Raw genomic sequence first — 17,767 nt, 5'->3', positions numbered from 1 at the left:
GTATATTGTCAAAGTGTTGCGGATACAAATGTGAACATATGGTATTAGGCGATTAAAATGCAACACATTGGACTCTTCAAACACAAAACCTTTTCCCCAGATTAAAACACATCAGTTTGAGACAGGCTACCTACCTTCTGACCCCAAGTACCTGTCAGCTGACTAGCTGTCCATTTTTTTTACAGACACACAGCTTGGAGTTTGGGTTGTTTCTATAAAATGTGATTTATTAAACAGCATATATGATAACATTACATAGAAACAGGTGCATCAGGATTGCTTGAAGACTGTAGATTAGTTTGGAGATAAATACTGCAATCCTCATAAGGAGTGACATGCTGTTCTCTTGGCCTTTTTTTTTTATGGACACAGGACTGTTCATCTTGACAGCTTCCACAGCGCTCTGACTAGGATGAGCTGCTAGTTTTTTCAGCTACATGATGTAGCAACTGTTCCTCTGGGAGAGTGAATGACAGCAGAAACCTAGACTGCACTTGTGCTAGTTAATGTTACCTTCCCATAGGACTCTCCCAATCAAGGCTTCTATTGAGAATTAACACTTAATTCCAAATTGGCTGAGTTTGGTTGTTTCAGTACTTTTGTGAACTTTCTGACTCATGTACAGAGAAACATCCCTGGGGATGTGTCCAAAAACACTCCATTCACTGTTCTGTGCATTTTAGTCACTAGTTACACCTGTAGCAAGAAGTAGAATGAGATTTCAGACACTTATAAGCATGGAGGGATTATGAGACATCAGGCCCTCTCCCCTTCTGCAGATAGGCCAGACCCCACAAAGAAAGAGTCTGAGGTACTTTTTTTCCTTCTTTGAGGTATTTTGCTTCTTTTCTGGTCTGTGTTTTTATGTAATCTAGGAGGTAATTTAGCATATTTTGCCATTTAGTGTCATACCTGTTTTGTGTCACTTTGTGCCTGTTTGAAATAATTTTTTTACTCTTTATTTTGCATCTCCTAGTCGTTTGACTAATAGTCATTTCATACAGACACTGGTCCACGACCACACTGGTTTTCGAGCCTGTTAGTGTTAGCTGTTTTTACTTCCACTGGATACCGCCAGGTTAGTATGCTAGCACCACAGTTAAGTGTAACAGCTTCAAACGTCACTGGTGCTCAACTGAGTTTTTCCATGCATACTAGAAATACATAATCATAAGTGTCATTTATTTTACAGTCACATGCTGCACAGTGACATATTTAATGTGAAGCACTGAACAAAAGTAAGTCCGACAATCCACCAGATGTCACTGTGGCACTGATTAAAGCTCAGCACCATTATCATCATACCCTTGCTCATCATAGCCATTACAAACTTGTGTAGTGTCATTTTTACATGCACCTAAGGTGAAATATTGCACTGTGAAATGTTTGGGCTGCGACTAACAATACTTTTCAAGTTATTTATTTTTAGGTTTGCATGCTGTGAACACTTTATTTTTTTATATAGATTGTCAATTTTTTGGAAATTGAAAATTGTCATTACAGTAAATGCAGTGTACTGAGTGGTAAATCAGGAGTCATTTTGGACACAGGCCAGGTATGTCTAGTCAGGTAAAGTAAAAGTCCTCCGTCTTCTCCACTCAAACGTAATATCATCATTGCCTGACTGCCTCCATGGACTTTTTAGTTCACCTGGTGTTTTCTGGATTTGCTCTGTCAAAGAGATCTTACAATATTTGATTGGTCAGTTAAGAGACTGCAGACTGCCGCATACTGGTACATCTAAAACATAAACAAAGATGTACCATTTACATCTGCTGACAGCAAATAAGAACTGAACAAAGAAGATCTCATATGTTTTCATGTTGCTTTGGACCCCTGCTGTGTGTGTTACGTCAAGTGAATAATTTGGATGAAGGTGACATGGAAGTCAAGTTATAAACAAGAATATTGCAGTTGGAAGGAAAGTTATTTCTTGATCACTTCCTCTTTCAGCTTGTCAGCGAGATGTTTTCTTTTCTGTAGCTTCTTCCTCTCCTCAGCGGACATCTCCTGTGTAAAGACACCAGACCAGGCAGCAGATTTAACACACTCATAGATAAAATAGTCACCAAAGGTTGTTGAGGGAATGGAAAAGCAGTAGAAAATACAACCAAACCAATGTTTATACTATTTCTACCAAGAAAACTAAACACAAGCAGCTGGTGGTGGGAAAGTTTCACCTATATTTTCAGGGATTTCAAAGTGGCAGTAAAGAATCAAATATATGTAGTGGCAAAAAGCTCTTCAGTGGTTGTCATTTCAATCCACAAAGAAACTGAGAGCTGATTATCTGCACTCTGTGGCTTTAATAAGTAATTAACTAGAGGAAATTAGCTCAGACTGCAGTCTATTCATTTGCTACTGTATGGCCTGAGGGTTGAGGACTGTTGGTGTAAAACAGTACAGCAGAGACAGAGGGGAGAAAGCACTACACTGCAAGAGCAGATCAACACACGAGCACGTTCACATCAGGCAGAGGCAGCCGATGGATCACCTTCTGTTTGGAGGCGTTAGCAGAGTGCTGTGCTGGAGGAGGAGGCAGAGGAGGGGTACAGGCCCCATTCCTCTGAGACTGCCCCACTGCCTCCTGACAGGCCAGACCAGGGCAGACAAAGGCAAAGGGAAATGCACAACAACAACCCAGTAAATAAGTTGGAACATGGGTTAAAGAAAATAGAGTGAAACAGAAAATTAAAGGTAGCTGAACCTGACCTCCAGCCTCTTTGTGGGGGGAGGACTAAGGCAGGACAAGAAGAACAGGTTGTATTTACCGTGGGGTTGGCGGTGGGTGCTGGTGTGGGCTCCTCCTCTGGTGTGGTGGTCTGTCTGGTTTTCTGCTGTTCTTTCTTCAGCGCCTGCAGTTTGTCTCGCTGCTGCCGCAGATACGCTGCCCTCTGCTGGAGCTGCTCCTGCTGCGACACTGACAACTCCTGAAGGGAAGAAGAGGTGAAGGTGAGTCAAAAACAGGCAAAATATAAATATTTTACATTTTACCCAGGTGATTTTTTTCCTAGCTCATAGTTTACATTTCAGTTCACAACTAAAGCAACAAGTGTTTATGGGAAAATTCAGATTTGTGTGCATGACACAGCAGAATAAATCTATGTAGCAGGCGCACACACTTACAGTATATGGCTTAGAAAAGCCAGCCTCCCTGTGCGCCTCCTCCAGCCACACCTCGGCTGCAGACTGGCTGGTGCTGCTGCTCTGCTCCTTGGTATGAGGACTGCTGCTGACGGAGGGCTCACTGGACTTCACTGGAGCTCTCACTGCTGGAAGGAGTCTGGACTCCACACTGTTACTGCCACAGTCTGTAATCATTTGAATTATGGTAACTTGTAACTTTCTCAGGTTGACTGTCGTAAATGACACAGCATTATGAAGTACACAGTTTGTCATCTAACTACTCCTAAGATAAAAATAAAACAAGTAAGCCAGTCGGTTGTGGTAGGGAGTTTGAGAGTGTGTTTCTGTTGTGTTACCTGCTGTGGGTTTTGATGAAGAACAGTTCTTAGCTGCACTTTTCTGATCTTCACCTCCTGGGGCAGCTGTTTTCTTCTCTTTTCTGATAGGGCTGCTGTTGACCTGGGTGGGTGGTGGTGGGCCATTAATACATGTTGCACAGATGAAACAAACACTGAATTAAACTGAAGCAGTTATTGCAACATACACTGAAAAGCAACATCTACAAGACATACACATCTTCACATTGTAAATCTGCAGACACTAGATTTAGGAATACATAACCCATACATACTAATCTAGTTGGCTTTTCTGTACTTTTGCTTTTCTGTGACCAGGCACCATTTCTTTTCTAATGGTTAAGCTCTGATTGGTAACAAAGTGGTGAGGGCAGATCCTGACCTGATAAATAACTCAGATGTGAAACAGCCTTTAAACAGCCTTTTGAAAAAGACAATGCTACAATTGTTAATAGGGTAAGAAACTTTTAATCTACTCATACAACATGAGCAACCTAACTCAGAGGCTTTAAAACTACAAAGACACTACATGACTACTATGCAGGTTATGCAAGCGCTGCCCTCAGGATGCACTGAAATGCTTTTGAATATCATATCAATACTAGTGAACCACAGTACAGTTGTAAGAGCAGGCCTTTTATGCCAACAGTCTAACAAAAGAAACTGGATTATCTACCCAATTTCAATTTTACATTTCCCTTTCACACACTGTTAGCCATTACAGATACAGGTGAAATGGCATCAATGCATCCTTACATTGGGCATGGTGGTGTATGTATTATTAGGTCGCTGACTAAAATGTTACTACACAGATGCTTCAGTTACCAGATTATTTTCAGTGGCAGTGTTTCCATTCACCAGTGGGGTTTGGTGACCACTGCTGCTGTTGTCACCATTGCCCTCACCTTTGGCCTTAGCATGGAATAAACAGCACATGGGAGACAGTGTCAGGTTGTAAAGGAGACATGGGACTTTACGGGGAAAACGGATGTTGGTAATAACCATTAAGGATTTGTAGCATCACGCAAACATTTAGAGTTGCTAAAAAAATGATATGAAATCAAAGGTAACAGAGTGATGCTGCAGGTTTTACACCTGTCACCTTGTCTCTCAAAGCAGACATTTCTTCTTGGTGGGGCTTTCACAAAAAATGCCACTGGGGTCATATGAGGCTCATTACCTTTGCAGTGCTGCTTTGTTGCCCGTGAGCAGAGGTGGTATTCTGGGCTTCTCTCTGCTCTGCCTCTGGCCTATCACTGCAGCCCATGGAGGTGGAAGCAACGTCTTCCTCTAACAACAGCCTCTTGGACATTTCCTCATCATACTCCTCCTTTGACTTTCTGAGAACAAAGTACCAGGTGTACTCGTTTTTAATACAGTCACAATTTAGTGACACATGGCATTAATTCCTTTTCCTACAGTGCAATAACACTTTTAAATGTACGAAGGTTGTCTTATCTGGTGCTGCCTAAATTGGTTTGTTGCATAGTCAGTTCAGCGTTGGACAATCAAAGTGTTACAACAAGACATGTCTCAACTCATGCATGACATCCCCATGTGTTTTTAATGTGCTCTTTGTATTTTCACACACTAAACATTAGACTGAGAATCTCCACAGACAAACAACATTAGGGTTCAACCAGGTTATTTTGCAAATGTTGAAACAGGTACAGAACCCATTTGAGCTGTTTCAGGGTATGTTTAGCAGCCTAGGTGTTATAATAGCCTATTTAATCTAGAGTTAACCAGGTTCTATTGTCCATTTAGACAAGGCAATGACACAAATGGACTAGAAATTAGAATTAGACAGGAATGTCAGGGATTTCCACATTGTAACCACGCTATGCCCTAGCTTGCCCACAGGCATCTCCAGAACACCACACAGATCCTTTAATTTGATTTATTAAACAACTTTAATTGCCTTAGTGGAGACTTCCGCAAAGCATTTACTGGCAGGTATATAGATAGAAGGAGAGATCATGTAAAAAAGAAAAACGAATTGTCTAATACAAACTGCTGCTGAATAGAATATTACAGTATAGTTGGATTGCAGCATTTTCATTTTCTTTCAACTGTGCCTTGTCAGAAATCCTATAAATATTTCTGTAGCATCTAAGAGGATTGACTGAGATATTGCTACTGCAACATGTTTGGACTAAAAGTCTGTCTTATTTCAGTGTGGCTGTAGCTATTATGCAGTGGGCATCAACAGAATGATACTACAGCATGTCTATTCTGTTATTTAGTGATTAAATGTTTGACATTATAAAGATTTAGCTGGTATAGAATTCTCAAGGTATGTTATAATGTTATTTATCAAAAATATATTTATGGGGCATTCAGGTGCTTGTATAGAAATCAACTGCAGAAAAGTGCTGTATTGGCAGTACTAACAGAAAACATGAAAAGCAAGCAGAAGAATGCAGTGATGATATGGAGCCAAAGTAGTCTGGCATGACAAAGGGGGATAAAAATACTATTTCTCTCAGTGACTTGTTTAGTGTCAATCCCTAAATTAGCTGGATCCTAAGGAGCTTAACTGTGGCGACATTAGACCTGGTATGTTCTACTTGGTTCCAGGCCACTAGCAAAATCCCATTAGAGAGCAGGGACAGGAGCTTCTAGAAACCTTTGCACATATGGGCAATAACTGCATATAAACATAATATAATGCAGAAAAAGCAAATAAATTAGTCAAAAACAAACAATTAAAAAAATACACATCTACTGAATTCAATTGTAAGATGCCTTAAGGGACACACTTTAATGTCAAAGTTACGCAATGTCACATGTCACCCTAAACCATAAACAGACATTTGTTTTAATATGGATAGTTGTTGAATGACATACATGTATTTATGAGATTCAGTGTTCAGGATTCACAGACCAAACAAGGCCTGTATTTTCCATAAATACTGTCACTGATTAATGATTTTGTGCTTTTTATCAGAAATTAAAAGAGCATATGATCATTAGCTAACTCATCATTGCTACCCATAATACTCAACTTAATTTTCAGTCAAAGAGACTGTTCATCATCAGATCATGGGATATCAAAGAAATTCAAATCCTTGTTTTAACTGACGAATTTTATTTATTTGCAGCTCCCATGAAATTAAACATTCAGCCACTGCAAAGAATTCAAGTGTATGATATCACATCTAGAAAATCACAAATGTAGGACAATAGACTGTGTGTGTGAGAGAGAGAGAGAGAGAAAGAAAGAAAGAATAAGTGACTTACTTGAGAACCTCCTCCAGGATTTTCATCTCTTGCTGCTGCAACTCTGTCATCACGTCCACTCCGTCAGTCAGACACTCTGGGAGGGCCCCTACACACACAGGCATATTACTTGCAACTGTATCGGTAATCTTTTCTTGTTCATAAGTATTTGTTAGGGTGTATGTTTGTGTTTAGTCACACTACCGTTTCTTTCTTTAATGACCCTGAGGGCTTGAAGCTGTAGCTCCATGTTTTTCTGGACCATAAGTGAACGAAACATCTGGAAATCATCTGTAGCCAGAACTGGCTGGAAAAATGACTGAAAAAACCCCCAAAACAAAACAGAAAATAACAACATATAAGATGATGATGAATGAATGGCATCATGTATATGTAGAGAGACACTTCTGTGAATGGATCAGTATACACCAGCTACATTACACAGTACATGTGAGTGCTAATATACTCTGACCATAATGAGCCTTAATTTGATGCTAGTACTTTTTCTCGATGTTTAAGATGAGTTTACTTAAATATTAGAAATTCTTAATAACTGATCCAATAGGCTAAACCTTACTCAGCAAAGCTGCACTTCAAAATTATATAAAGGAAAAAAAATAGGGACATTAATTTTTGTTCAGTACTTCAAACACGTCTGTGCTTGAATCTTTATTTTTATAATAATAACCTTTACTTAGTTCAGCACAATAAAGATCAAACAAAGTGAGTGAGCCCGGTCTAAGGATCCAAGGCTGTGTGTGGGGTTGTAGGTCTGTAATACAAATTTAGGTTCTTTGCACAATACAATTCAATACAATGTAACCTACTTTGAGTAACTTATTCATAGAAAAGGTAAGATCAGCTACAGTAGGCAAGTCTAAGACACATTCCTCTGCAACTCTCCTCTGTCCTGTCCACAGCTCAAACTCATGGCCTCTCCTATCAGTCTGGATGCTTTAGACCACTTTGTCAGTGAAGATCTTGTGCCTGGTATCTCATGCTGAGCAAGTTTTCACTCTGCTTTATTTGTTTCACACATGTAGCATGATAGATAATTTCAGTTTTCACTGCATTGTGATGAGCCCAAACACACACCCAGAGGGAAAAATCTTCAGTCTTCAGCAACAAGAAGAAAAGTCCTGTATGGTCCTCACAATGGGGAACTGGTCTGGGATTAATGTACATGAAAGGACAGAACTGTGGCAAATTTGCTCAGATGCTTAGAAAGACCTAAATGCAAACTACCCTGAAAAACTAAAAAAAGCACATATGTCACTGGTGAACTGGATTCTCATTTGCTGAATCATCTGGACAGCACACATCTGCCTTGAAGAATACGAGAGATACCGGTTACATTTGGCACCAGGTAAAAAGCCACATAATGGGGATTATGTAATCAAATCCAGTCCTCCATTGTCCCTTCAGCCTAAGTGACAGCCTGACAGTGGTGTGCCAACAGGGAACTTAACATACCTGCAGAGATTTGGACTTGGCAAAAGGAGAGGTGCATGCATCCAGAAACTGCTGCTCATTGATGCCAACCTCCTGCATGTAATTCTCTAACAGCTTCTCCACCTATAAAGCAAAACACCTCAAATAACTCCAGTTGAATGAGTCAGCAGTAAACCACAACTGAAAAATGCTGATGAGACTATGAATGCAAACAAGACACTTTGGAAAATGGACCAAGACGCTACTCACCAGTTTCTTATACTGCTGGTGGATTTCTGTGTATGACAACTTATTTTCATCTTCGTCATCAAAAACTGAAAAAGGGAAAATTAGCAACATGCACCTAAATGTATTTTGTATTGTATTTACTAACTTGTGTACATTGACACTGGGTATTTTCTACCAATAATTATCAACAAAAAGTTTACATTTTAGCTAAGTTAGCTAGCTAGCCTGCATAGGTTACTTTATTGTGGCCTCACGTGCGTCCTTTGTGGATTAACCTCTAGCTAAGCACATGTTCTGCTCAATTACTCACAACAGGGACGCGTAAATTATTAGGTCGACTGCAGATTATTCATGTTAAAAATATCAGAGATTACAAATATATGTCACAAGTTGTTAGATGTTAGCTTAGCCACCGCGCTAACGGTGCGCAGCTCCACAAAAGCTTAACTCCGTGACCAAGACTGAAGATGTTTTTACCTGTGCATTTGTTTTCCATAAAGTCCGTGACAGGAATGACCCATTCAGGGCTTCCCAGGTAGCCGACGATGCTCTCTATGACCCATTCGCTGTCATCCTCAGCCATGTTGGCTGCTGCTGCTGCTGCTGGGTAACGTTAGCAAAAACCGCACCCGCACAGCGTCCAGCTCCGCTACAGCGCGAACATACCCGACCTAGCCCGATGGGAAAAGACATCTGGTGTAATGTGCTTCATAAACTGGCTCCCATTGCACGGCACAGTCCCAGTTTTTCTCTCGTCTACTGACTGGACAGGACGGTCTCCCGCAAGAAGTGCGCACTCATGAATTTGCAACGGCGACTGGTGACGCCTGATCGGTTGCTGAGGTAACCGTTACGTCATCCCGTTACGTCACTCGCCCAGGCAGGTCCGAGCGTGCGGAGCTGCTGCTGCTGCAAACACAGCTGGATGCTCACACTTTTCTTGGTTTTGACAACAGACAGTTCAGACCCAAATGCAGCTCACAGCTCAATAGCAGAATACAATCTAACTTTTACACTACCACGCAAACAACATATGTATAGTGATTAAAGATACACAACACTGCTTGTGTATATTTGTTTACTTATTTGAGGTAAACCAAGATTCCAATACAACAAAACGTGAGTCCTCTTTATTGCATGGATTGTGCACTATATTACAGAACTCCGTCACCCTGTCTTCTGCATGTGGCCACACATTCTGTCCTCTCTTGAGTGCACCTAAGGAATAAGCTTTTCTCATCCCTCATCATACCACTCCCGTCCAGACATCCATCATAAACTTTCCATCTCCATGAAGAAAAGAATTGCTGTTGTGGTGTTAAGGGAATGGGATAGTCAGGTGAATAAAAAGTAACATACAATGTTGGGATGTGCTGTAAATCATTCTGCGACTGGAAGAGTGAAATGCACATTGTCCCAGACAACTGCAAAATGTTATATATTCAGGACAGTTTGAATCTATAACACCTTCCCCCTTTCTCTCTTCTGGATGAGCCTTTCATAAAGGTCAAGCAATGGAAGTGGGGCTCGGTGCTTAATATCATAATGCATTTTTACAATATTATGCACACATTCAGAAACTTGACTGTAAATACATAGAACTCTGGTTGTGATCACCTTTAAGTGAGAAAACATGAAAGAAAAACAAATTTTGAAAGACAGCTGGTGAATTTTTATTCTGTAAATTCTGTAACATGTAGCCCAGCTATAAATGTTTGAAACCTTATCTGCATTATAATTTTCTGGATTCAAACAACGGATTTACATAAAATGTGTGTGTGAAACCGAGCCTCACAGGCTGGACAGCTTTGATAGACTGACTCATTCAGACCACATGTAGGACAGGACCTGACTGGTAGCCACAGTGTAGTGATAGACTGAGGATTAACGTCTGAGGTAAGCCACCTTGCTTTAATTAACAGCCTCTGGGTTAAGGAGAGCTAAGTTACTCATAGCTAAACCCACACAAATACACACCCACCCACACACCCACACACTCACACCAAGAGTTAAGAGTACTTGTTTTTTATTAAGAGTAAAAAGTTAGTGATCAGATAATTCAGCAATGTGCATTAACAAGAATATTCAATCAATATACATTCATTCTGTATCTCTAAAGGTATAACATTTCATTAATAGCATCATCTCTAGAAAGGCTAATAGCTACTGTGTGCTCTTCATAAAGGCAGGGCATGCAAGCAGCAGTCATGCTGAAAAAATTCAACAGAATAAAGGTAGGCAACGTTAAGAAGCTTTTATAGTGAGCATCATTCTGTTTAACCGTAAACGCAACTACCGTTGATTCTCACGTCAAGAAAAACTGTTTGTCAGTGAGTATTCAGTGAAAATTGTCCAGTTTCATTTAATCTCACTGGAGGAATGGGGAGACGTGGTGCAGAAACATTCCTGTTCTGTTTTTTTGCTTATATTTTGTACTTTGCATGTAGCACACTGTAAACAATTTCTAATTTCACACCTTGACATCTGTTTCCCAAGCTATAATAAGTCTCTGGTGAAAATATACCTTTAAAGGCAAATAGTTTTTTTCATGGTAAAAAGTATTTTAAAAACAACTAAAGATGAACATGATAACACAAAGAACCTAGTGCACTGGCAGCATTCCTGGACCCAGTGTGACAATCATATATAATAGCAGCATAAAGTGAATCTGACTCCTGACTTCTAGATGTCAGTGTACTAGCAGAACAGTGTGGTGACAAGATCAAGTGATGTGAAAATGATGCGTTTGCTTTATATAAAGGTTAGTATCATATAAAATGTATATATAAGTCATATAAGACATTATGATGTGTAAAGAGGAAGTGTATATAAAGTGTATTGTATGTTTTTATTTCATTACTCCTGTTTCATACTTTATATTACACTGTGAGAGCAAAATTATTTTTGAAAAGAATGAATATCTGATTTCCTGATAGTTCAAACAAAATATGTGTTGCAGCCAATGAGAAGAAATATTTTTTTCTCATGGCATCCTCTAGATGGCAGAAGTTATCCATAATGACCAGATTACAAGTGTTTTTTACTGACAAATGCTTGTGGTTCAGTGGCATGAAAGGAATGCTGTCACAAAACTGACTGTTTATAATGGCGTGGTTTAACCTGTAACACAATCAGAACCGATACAGAGTATACATAAATGCTCTGAAAAGTATATAATAATAATAATAATTATCATCATCAATTAAGCTGTCAATTAATTTCAGAAATACTCGTGATTAATTAATTAATTAATTAATCAATTAATCATTTGGCCCAATTGTTAGAAAAATTAAACATATTCCATTTCCCAACTATGAGTCCAAAAAGCCAAAAGACCAAGAAAACCAGAACCTAAGATGTTATTTTAAGCATTTACTGCTTAAATATTAACAGTTAATCAATTATCTGAATAGTTGCCAATTAATCTCTATTGATCAATGCATTTATTAATAAAATATTTGTTTAAATTCTGTTATTTTAGAACGATTGTCACTGTAGCTCTTCCAGATTACTGCTTTTCTTAACATGCAATGAGGCTGTGACAGTTTTACTTTACCAGCACAGTTAAATTATTCTAATGTTCATCCTGACACAAAGACAGATCGTGCTGCTTTCACATTAAAACAATCACCTTAACATGGTGGAAAATTGTTGCAGAGATCACTATCTAGCTCTCTGGCAATGTTTTACTGTTCTCTTGATTAACAGCTTTGGAAGTTAAAAAATGCTTTCACATTATAAGCCCACAAGCAGTGTTGTTAAAATTGGACTCATAGCAAAGAGTATGTAAAGGTCATAAACATGCGGTTATTCAAAATGCAAATGAAAGTTGCTACAGGCTTTGAGTCAAAGGCAAATTAGTTGTTCTTTACTAACAATCCTGTATTTTTGGCTCTTATTCCACGTGGTAAAGGGATTATGTATTCGGTCACGAGCAGGGCATTACAGCCCACCATGTTCTTGAGGTAAAACTGCTGCAGCTGCAACTGTTAGGCTCTGTTAAAAATTCATTGTATTGATTTGGCTGACACAGAGACCCTGTGGCCCCTTCTTCTGAAAGCTCCACAACATCGCATTTGGAAGGATACTATAGATATCCTTTCAGTACAGTAATGATTTTCTATAGGACCCTTTCAAATCAATAGCCTCTTCCTCTATTGTACCTACTTTTGAATTAAAGTAATGAAGGCTGTAGTTGTTTAATGGCCAAAGGACAACTGGACTTAATAAGCAGTGGTGTAGGTGCATTATCTAATTCAATTATGATCTTCATGAATCCAAAATATTGAAAAACGCCATCCTGTTGTGGAAAGATAAAGTATATGCTGCATTAAGTCTTTAGATTATCTAACTGGTCTCTGTACAGTGTTTAGTGCTTGTGATATTGAGATTAAAACATGGTGGACGTAATTTGATCGATCCCTTTAGAGCCACGACTGTGGGTTGGTGTTCTTCCATTACAGGATTCAGTCTTAGCAGGGATCACAAAGGAAATTATTCCTCTGGGCTCCTCAAATAAAATGTTTAAAATCATTTACTGGCATCTGTTAATACGTATAAATTTTAAATTCTACATTTATATGCCAAACATTTAAAACATTTTAATATAAAATATGAATTCTGTTCGTCTCAAATTATTTGGCAGGGCCTTGTGAGGTTTGTTTCCATTCATTTGATTATTGTATTAAAAGGATGGCTTCTGGTTGGTTTGGTCTGGCATGAAGTTACTGGCTGTAATTAATAAGTTTGCAAATGTTATTTTAATGCACAGTAACTTACTGCTGGAGATGCACATACTATTTACATGGGACCAAAACATACACTACTAATCTGAGTACAGAGGCAGAGATCCACAGCGTGTAAAGCTGGAGTGCATCTTGAATGCTACATGTAGCCAGTGTAGCTACACCTGCATTGCCTCCCATCTCTGCACAGGCATGCAGGTGCCACTCCCCCTTTTAAAGGGTGATAGATTATGACTGCCACAAACTGCTTACATGACATACAATATCCAGGCAATCAATCCCATTTAATCTGTTTCCTTTGGTTGAGAGGACTCAACAAGTGCAGAAGAAAGATTAAATAAGTAGCAAGTTTATAAGTTATTATTATAGTGTATTAATTAGTATTTCTTCTAAACCAACATGTTTTGGTTTCCTTCTTGAAAAGTCCATCAAAAGTGCCAGACTGTAAAGGAGTATTTATTTTCCTTCCTGAGTTCATCCGTGTACATTTAAGTCCTACAAACCAGATACTACTGAAAGTTTTTGTTTTCTACAAAATGACAATATTAAAATGCTACAAAGATGAAGGGATCTGAGTCCATTGTGACTGGAAAAGAGCAGGTCTTCAAACCATCATTCAGTGAAAAACAACCCATCATGCCTTGCGGTCACGGGGATCCACTGAGAGTCTCTCTGCTGCCGCTGCTCTCAGCTGAATGAGTCGGGGGATCCACTGGATTGTCATGGATTTTTACTTTTGAGTCAAGGTGACTCATTTTGACTCGTCCCCTCTCTTGGTAACTGTCTATACTTGACACCAGTCCATTTGTCATGTCTTGGTGGTTAATTTTACTTAGTCTGTCATCATGGGACCTTGTTTTAACTGGTGTCTGTCCATCGTCTTTGTGACTGCTTCTCATTGGTGCAGGTCCATTATCATGCTGGCTTGTTCTAATAGGCACTGGTCCATTGTCTAGGTGGCTGGCTTTTACTGGCACCAGCCTGTTGATCTGGTGCTTGTTGCAAACAGGGATCTTATTGGCCTGCAGGGAACGGGTGTAATTTGAAAACCAGTCTCTCTCAAACACAGCTCGTAGCTGCTCCACCACCATTGGGTTCCTCTCCTCGACGCCCTCTGGGTGACTGATCACTAGGCCTGCACCTGCATTGAAGGTAAATTCATTTCCCACCCAGTCAAGGTTACCTGACAGGACCCAGAGGAAGGAACAAAAAAGTGAACAAAGCATGACCACAAAAGACAAAAAAACACACCCAGATGACAAAATAAGCAGATTTTTGAACTGAGAAGACGTGTACAGGTCACAGTCGTAAAGTCTAGTCAGTGAGCTCACCTAAATAAATGGCTCTGTCGGTGACCATGAACCGGTTGTGGTTTATTCCCTGAAGACTGCCATCCCTTTGTCCTCTGGGTTTGAAGAACTTCTACATACACAGACACACACAGTGGCGCAGCGTGCACTGATAAAGTGTATCTGTAGAGAAAACAGTATGGTGGTCTTGTACTTACAGCTTCCAGTGAACAGTTTGTTTGCTCCATACATAGACTCCTCAAGGACCAGATGAAGTTGAAAGTAAGTGGATGAGTGTTTTCCCAGCAACTTATCAGCAGTCGGACCCGCACCTTCCTCAGGATCAAAGCCTCCCGGATAAGACCATCAATTCGAGACCAGTACCTTGGCACAGATACAGTCAGACAAAAATGTCGGCACACGGCCAGGTGGACACACAGACATATACAAAGTTTAATCATCTGAATTGAAGCAAGGCAAATCCATGTCAAATGATTCTAAAGACAGAAAGTTTTTCTGTGCCAGATTGGTTCTAACCTGTGTGCGCTGCTGCTGAGCAGGGGCAAGTAATCGGTGATGGAAATATATATGAAATGGTGAGCCTCCTGAATGACCCTGGATATGGCTTCCAGGTCACTGCTACGACCCTTGGGACTGAAAACATCTGGAGAGCTCTATCAACAGAGGAGGAAAAAAAGCAAACACAGTGAGGAAATGTTGGCAATTGTATAAGAGTGTCAGGGTGTTGCAGATGTTTATTATCAAAATTATTAATTCATTCAGAAGTAAATCTTAATAATATGCAGCATTAGCATCAAAACACTGGTATTATCTTTATCATAGCAACAAAAGACTAGATGTTTGATTGCTGTTTGTTTTATGTACACACTGTACAGATCAGGCCTGATTGACATTCTCCCTTCTCCTTTCTCACACACAAATGAAACAAACTTTATTAAGCACAAGTCACTTCCATGCATTATACTAAAACTTGCAACTAGCTCACCTAAATGGAATGCAGCCCATGAAGTGTTAATAATTAATAATTAATTATATAATATAATATAAAAAATGTAAAATTGTGCCATTAGTTCAAACCCCGGCTGACATTATCACTTACAGAGACATAGGCCTGAGCTTTAGTGCTGTTGAGAGTGAGATCCAGTGGTGTGTCCCTGTTGAAGAGGGCAAACAGGCGCTTGGACCAGAAGGAGGGGATGAAGTCTTTGTGCTGGAGCCCAGAGTAGAGACTGAACACCCTGTGCAGGTCCAGAGCCAGACAGCTGCAGTTGTACACTAACACACCCAGCTCCTTCCTCTGGACAACAGACAAATCTTTTGTCAGATCACAATAAGAGCCCAACATTTACATTATTGTCTTTGTAATTGCTGTGAACATTACTGACATTACTTTAACCATCACCTCCAAAAATTCCATCCACCATCTACATTTCCATCAGATTTCTAAAGAATCACACCCAGAATGTGCTTTTATTACTTTTATACATCCAGCCACCTACACACATCTTCCCTGTTTAGGCCATACTACCCACAAGTCTCATCCAATTACAGGCCTTTGCCCATCATCACAGATTACATCCACTTCTGTGAGGACAATGTTGTTCCATCCAAAAAGGTTCGTTGTTTCCCCAATAATAGACTATGGATAAATAAGGACATTAAGGTCCCCTCAACAAGAAGAAGAGGACTTTCATGGAAAGAGACAGGGAGGATACCTGGGAGGTGCAGAAAGAACTCAAGAGGAAGCTGAGGGAGGCAAAGCAGCTCCATAGAGACAGAGTAGAGCACAAGTTGAGACAGAATGGGATGAAAATAATGACTGGCTATAAGAAGGCTAGCTGATGCCTTGGGGTCTCTTCACATCCCTCCACCAACATCTCTGCCAATGCTGCCTCCCCATTGCCCACTGATGCCATCTCCTCTATCAGCAGCCATATAACATTGAAGTATACCTCACCTCCAATACCTCCTCCCCTACCCTCACCATCTGACTCCTCAACACAATACACAGGCCCAGCCTTTGCCACCGAACAGGTGAGGAAGGAACTAGCTAAACAAAAGACCAAGAAAGCAAAAGGATCAGATGAGATCAGTCCCATAGTACTTAAGGTGTGTGCTCGACAGCTTGCAGAGGTTTTTCAGAAACTCTTCAACCTCTCTCTGAGGCTCATTACACACATGAACAACAAACTGGACTGGTCAAACAGTACAGATGCAGTCTTCAAGAAAGGACAGAACAGACTGTTCTTCCTCAGGAGACTCTGTTCCTTTGGCGTGTGCAACAAGGTACTGAAGATGTTCTATCAGTCCGTAGTAGCGAGTGCACTGTTCTTTGCAGTTGTGTGCTAGGGAGGTGGCATCAAGGTTGGTGAGGCCAACAGACTAAACAAGTTGATCAGGAAGACAAAATCTGTCTGAAGTGGACAGTCTGGAGGCTGTGGCAGAGAGGAGGATAGTGGACAAACTCAACTCCATGCTGGACAATCCTGCCCACCCACTTCATGAGGAACTGTGGTGAATGGGAAGTTCATGCAGCCACAGACTAATTCCTCCTAAAGCCAAGACTGAGAGATTCAGGAAGTCTTTTGTGTCTACGGTCATAAGACTCTATAATTCCTCAATATAAACAATAACACACACACACACACACACACACGCACACACACACGCACACACACACGCACACACACACACACACACACACACACACACACACACACACACACACACACACACACAACCCCCCCAAAATAAATAATTACTTTATTACTTTTCTACATACAAGTGAATTACTTTAATTACTTTATTAATTACTATTAATTAATATAATTTAAATAATATTACATTTAATAACTTTAAATTAGAATAACTGCTGTAACAATTGAATTTCCCCTAGGGGATTAATAAAGTACTTCTTCTTCTTCTTCTACTTCTACTTCTTCTTCTTCTTCTTCATCACAACAGCAGGGAATGAGTAAACACTACAGTGGATCTTCTCTCTTTGGTCTTTGCAGTATTTTCATTTCAAAGAGCCACTTCTCAATTGCAGATCCACAGCTTGTACCTTCTGAATGGCCTTCTCTTTCTCTCTTTCACTCTGCACATTCATTCTCTCACTGCACCACATACATGAGCATATTTTTTCCTAAGAATAGATCCTAGTTACCTAAGTCTTATTTGACACCATCTATTCTACTGCCCTCAAACCACACCAACATGTACTCTGAAAGACTAAAAATACAGTCCATAACCTCTTGGAAAGAAACTACATAAAAATTTAGGTGGTCACCTTGAGCTCTGGGCAATTCATTTTCTTCAATGAAAGTCT

The 17,767-nt window shown here is 40.0% G+C and overlaps 2 protein-coding genes across 5 annotated transcripts in view; both read right to left on the bottom strand.

The window, feature by feature from the left end:
- Positions 1–206: 206 nt before the first annotated feature.
- cfap36 (cilia and flagella associated protein 36) lies at positions 207–9,216 on the bottom strand. Of its 3 annotated transcripts, XM_026310008.1 has the most exons (12): positions 8,862–9,216; positions 8,406–8,470; positions 8,178–8,279; positions 6,909–7,023; positions 6,726–6,813; positions 4,663–4,822; positions 4,308–4,394; positions 3,483–3,585; positions 3,127–3,311; positions 2,772–2,930; positions 2,495–2,587; positions 207–2,010 (listed from the first exon to the last, which is right to left on the bottom strand). In XM_026310008.1, the coding sequence occupies exons 1-12, from the start codon at positions 8,965–8,967 to the stop codon at positions 1,927–1,929; spliced, it is 1,347 nt and encodes a 448-aa protein (XP_026165793.1). In that variant the 5' UTR covers positions 8,968–9,216; the 3' UTR covers positions 207–1,926. The 3 variants fall into 3 exon arrangements, with proteins under 3 accessions (XP_026165793.1, XP_026165795.1, XP_026165794.1); XM_026310010.1 differs by lacking the exon at positions 2,495–2,587; XM_026310009.1 differs by lacking the exon at positions 4,308–4,394.
- Positions 9,217–13,567: 4,351 nt separating this feature from the next.
- LOC113132160 (inactive phospholipase D5-like) overlaps positions 13,568–17,767 on the bottom strand; it is a 28,979-nt gene continuing 24,779 nt past the window's right edge. For both annotated transcript variants that reach the window (XM_026310080.1, XM_026310081.1), the window contains exons 6-10: positions 15,539–15,736; positions 14,956–15,092; positions 14,637–14,802; positions 14,461–14,551; positions 13,568–14,312 (exon numbers count right to left, since the gene is read on the bottom strand). In XM_026310080.1, the coding sequence (XP_026165865.1) occupies positions 13,777–14,312; positions 14,461–14,551; positions 14,637–14,802; positions 14,956–15,092; positions 15,539–15,736 (1,128 nt within the window). In that variant the 3' untranslated portion in view covers positions 13,568–13,776. The remainder of the gene's footprint in view (positions 14,313–14,460; positions 14,552–14,636; positions 14,803–14,955; positions 15,093–15,538; positions 15,737–17,767) is intronic.

The sequence above is a fragment of the Mastacembelus armatus genome, chromosome 15 (assembly GCF_900324485.2).
Source record: "Mastacembelus armatus chromosome 15, fMasArm1.2, whole genome shotgun sequence".
NCBI classification, from domain to species: Eukaryota; Metazoa; Chordata; class Actinopteri; order Synbranchiformes; family Mastacembelidae; genus Mastacembelus; species Mastacembelus armatus.
This window is presented reverse-complemented; position numbering and strand designations above follow the sequence as displayed.

Coding starts and splice junctions, on each gene's coding strand:
- cfap36 (XM_026310008.1), bottom strand. CDS start 8,967: ATGGCTGAGGATGACAGCGAATGGGTCATAGAGAGCATCGTCGGCTAC. Junction 3,586..4,307: donor CTGCCACTGAAAATAATCTG/GTAACTGAAGCA, acceptor CCACCCACCCAG/GTCAACAGCAGCCCTATCAG. Junction 3,312..3,482: donor TTCATCAAAACCCACAGCAG/GTAACACAACAG, acceptor AAATGATTACAG/ACTGTGGCAGTAACAGTGTG.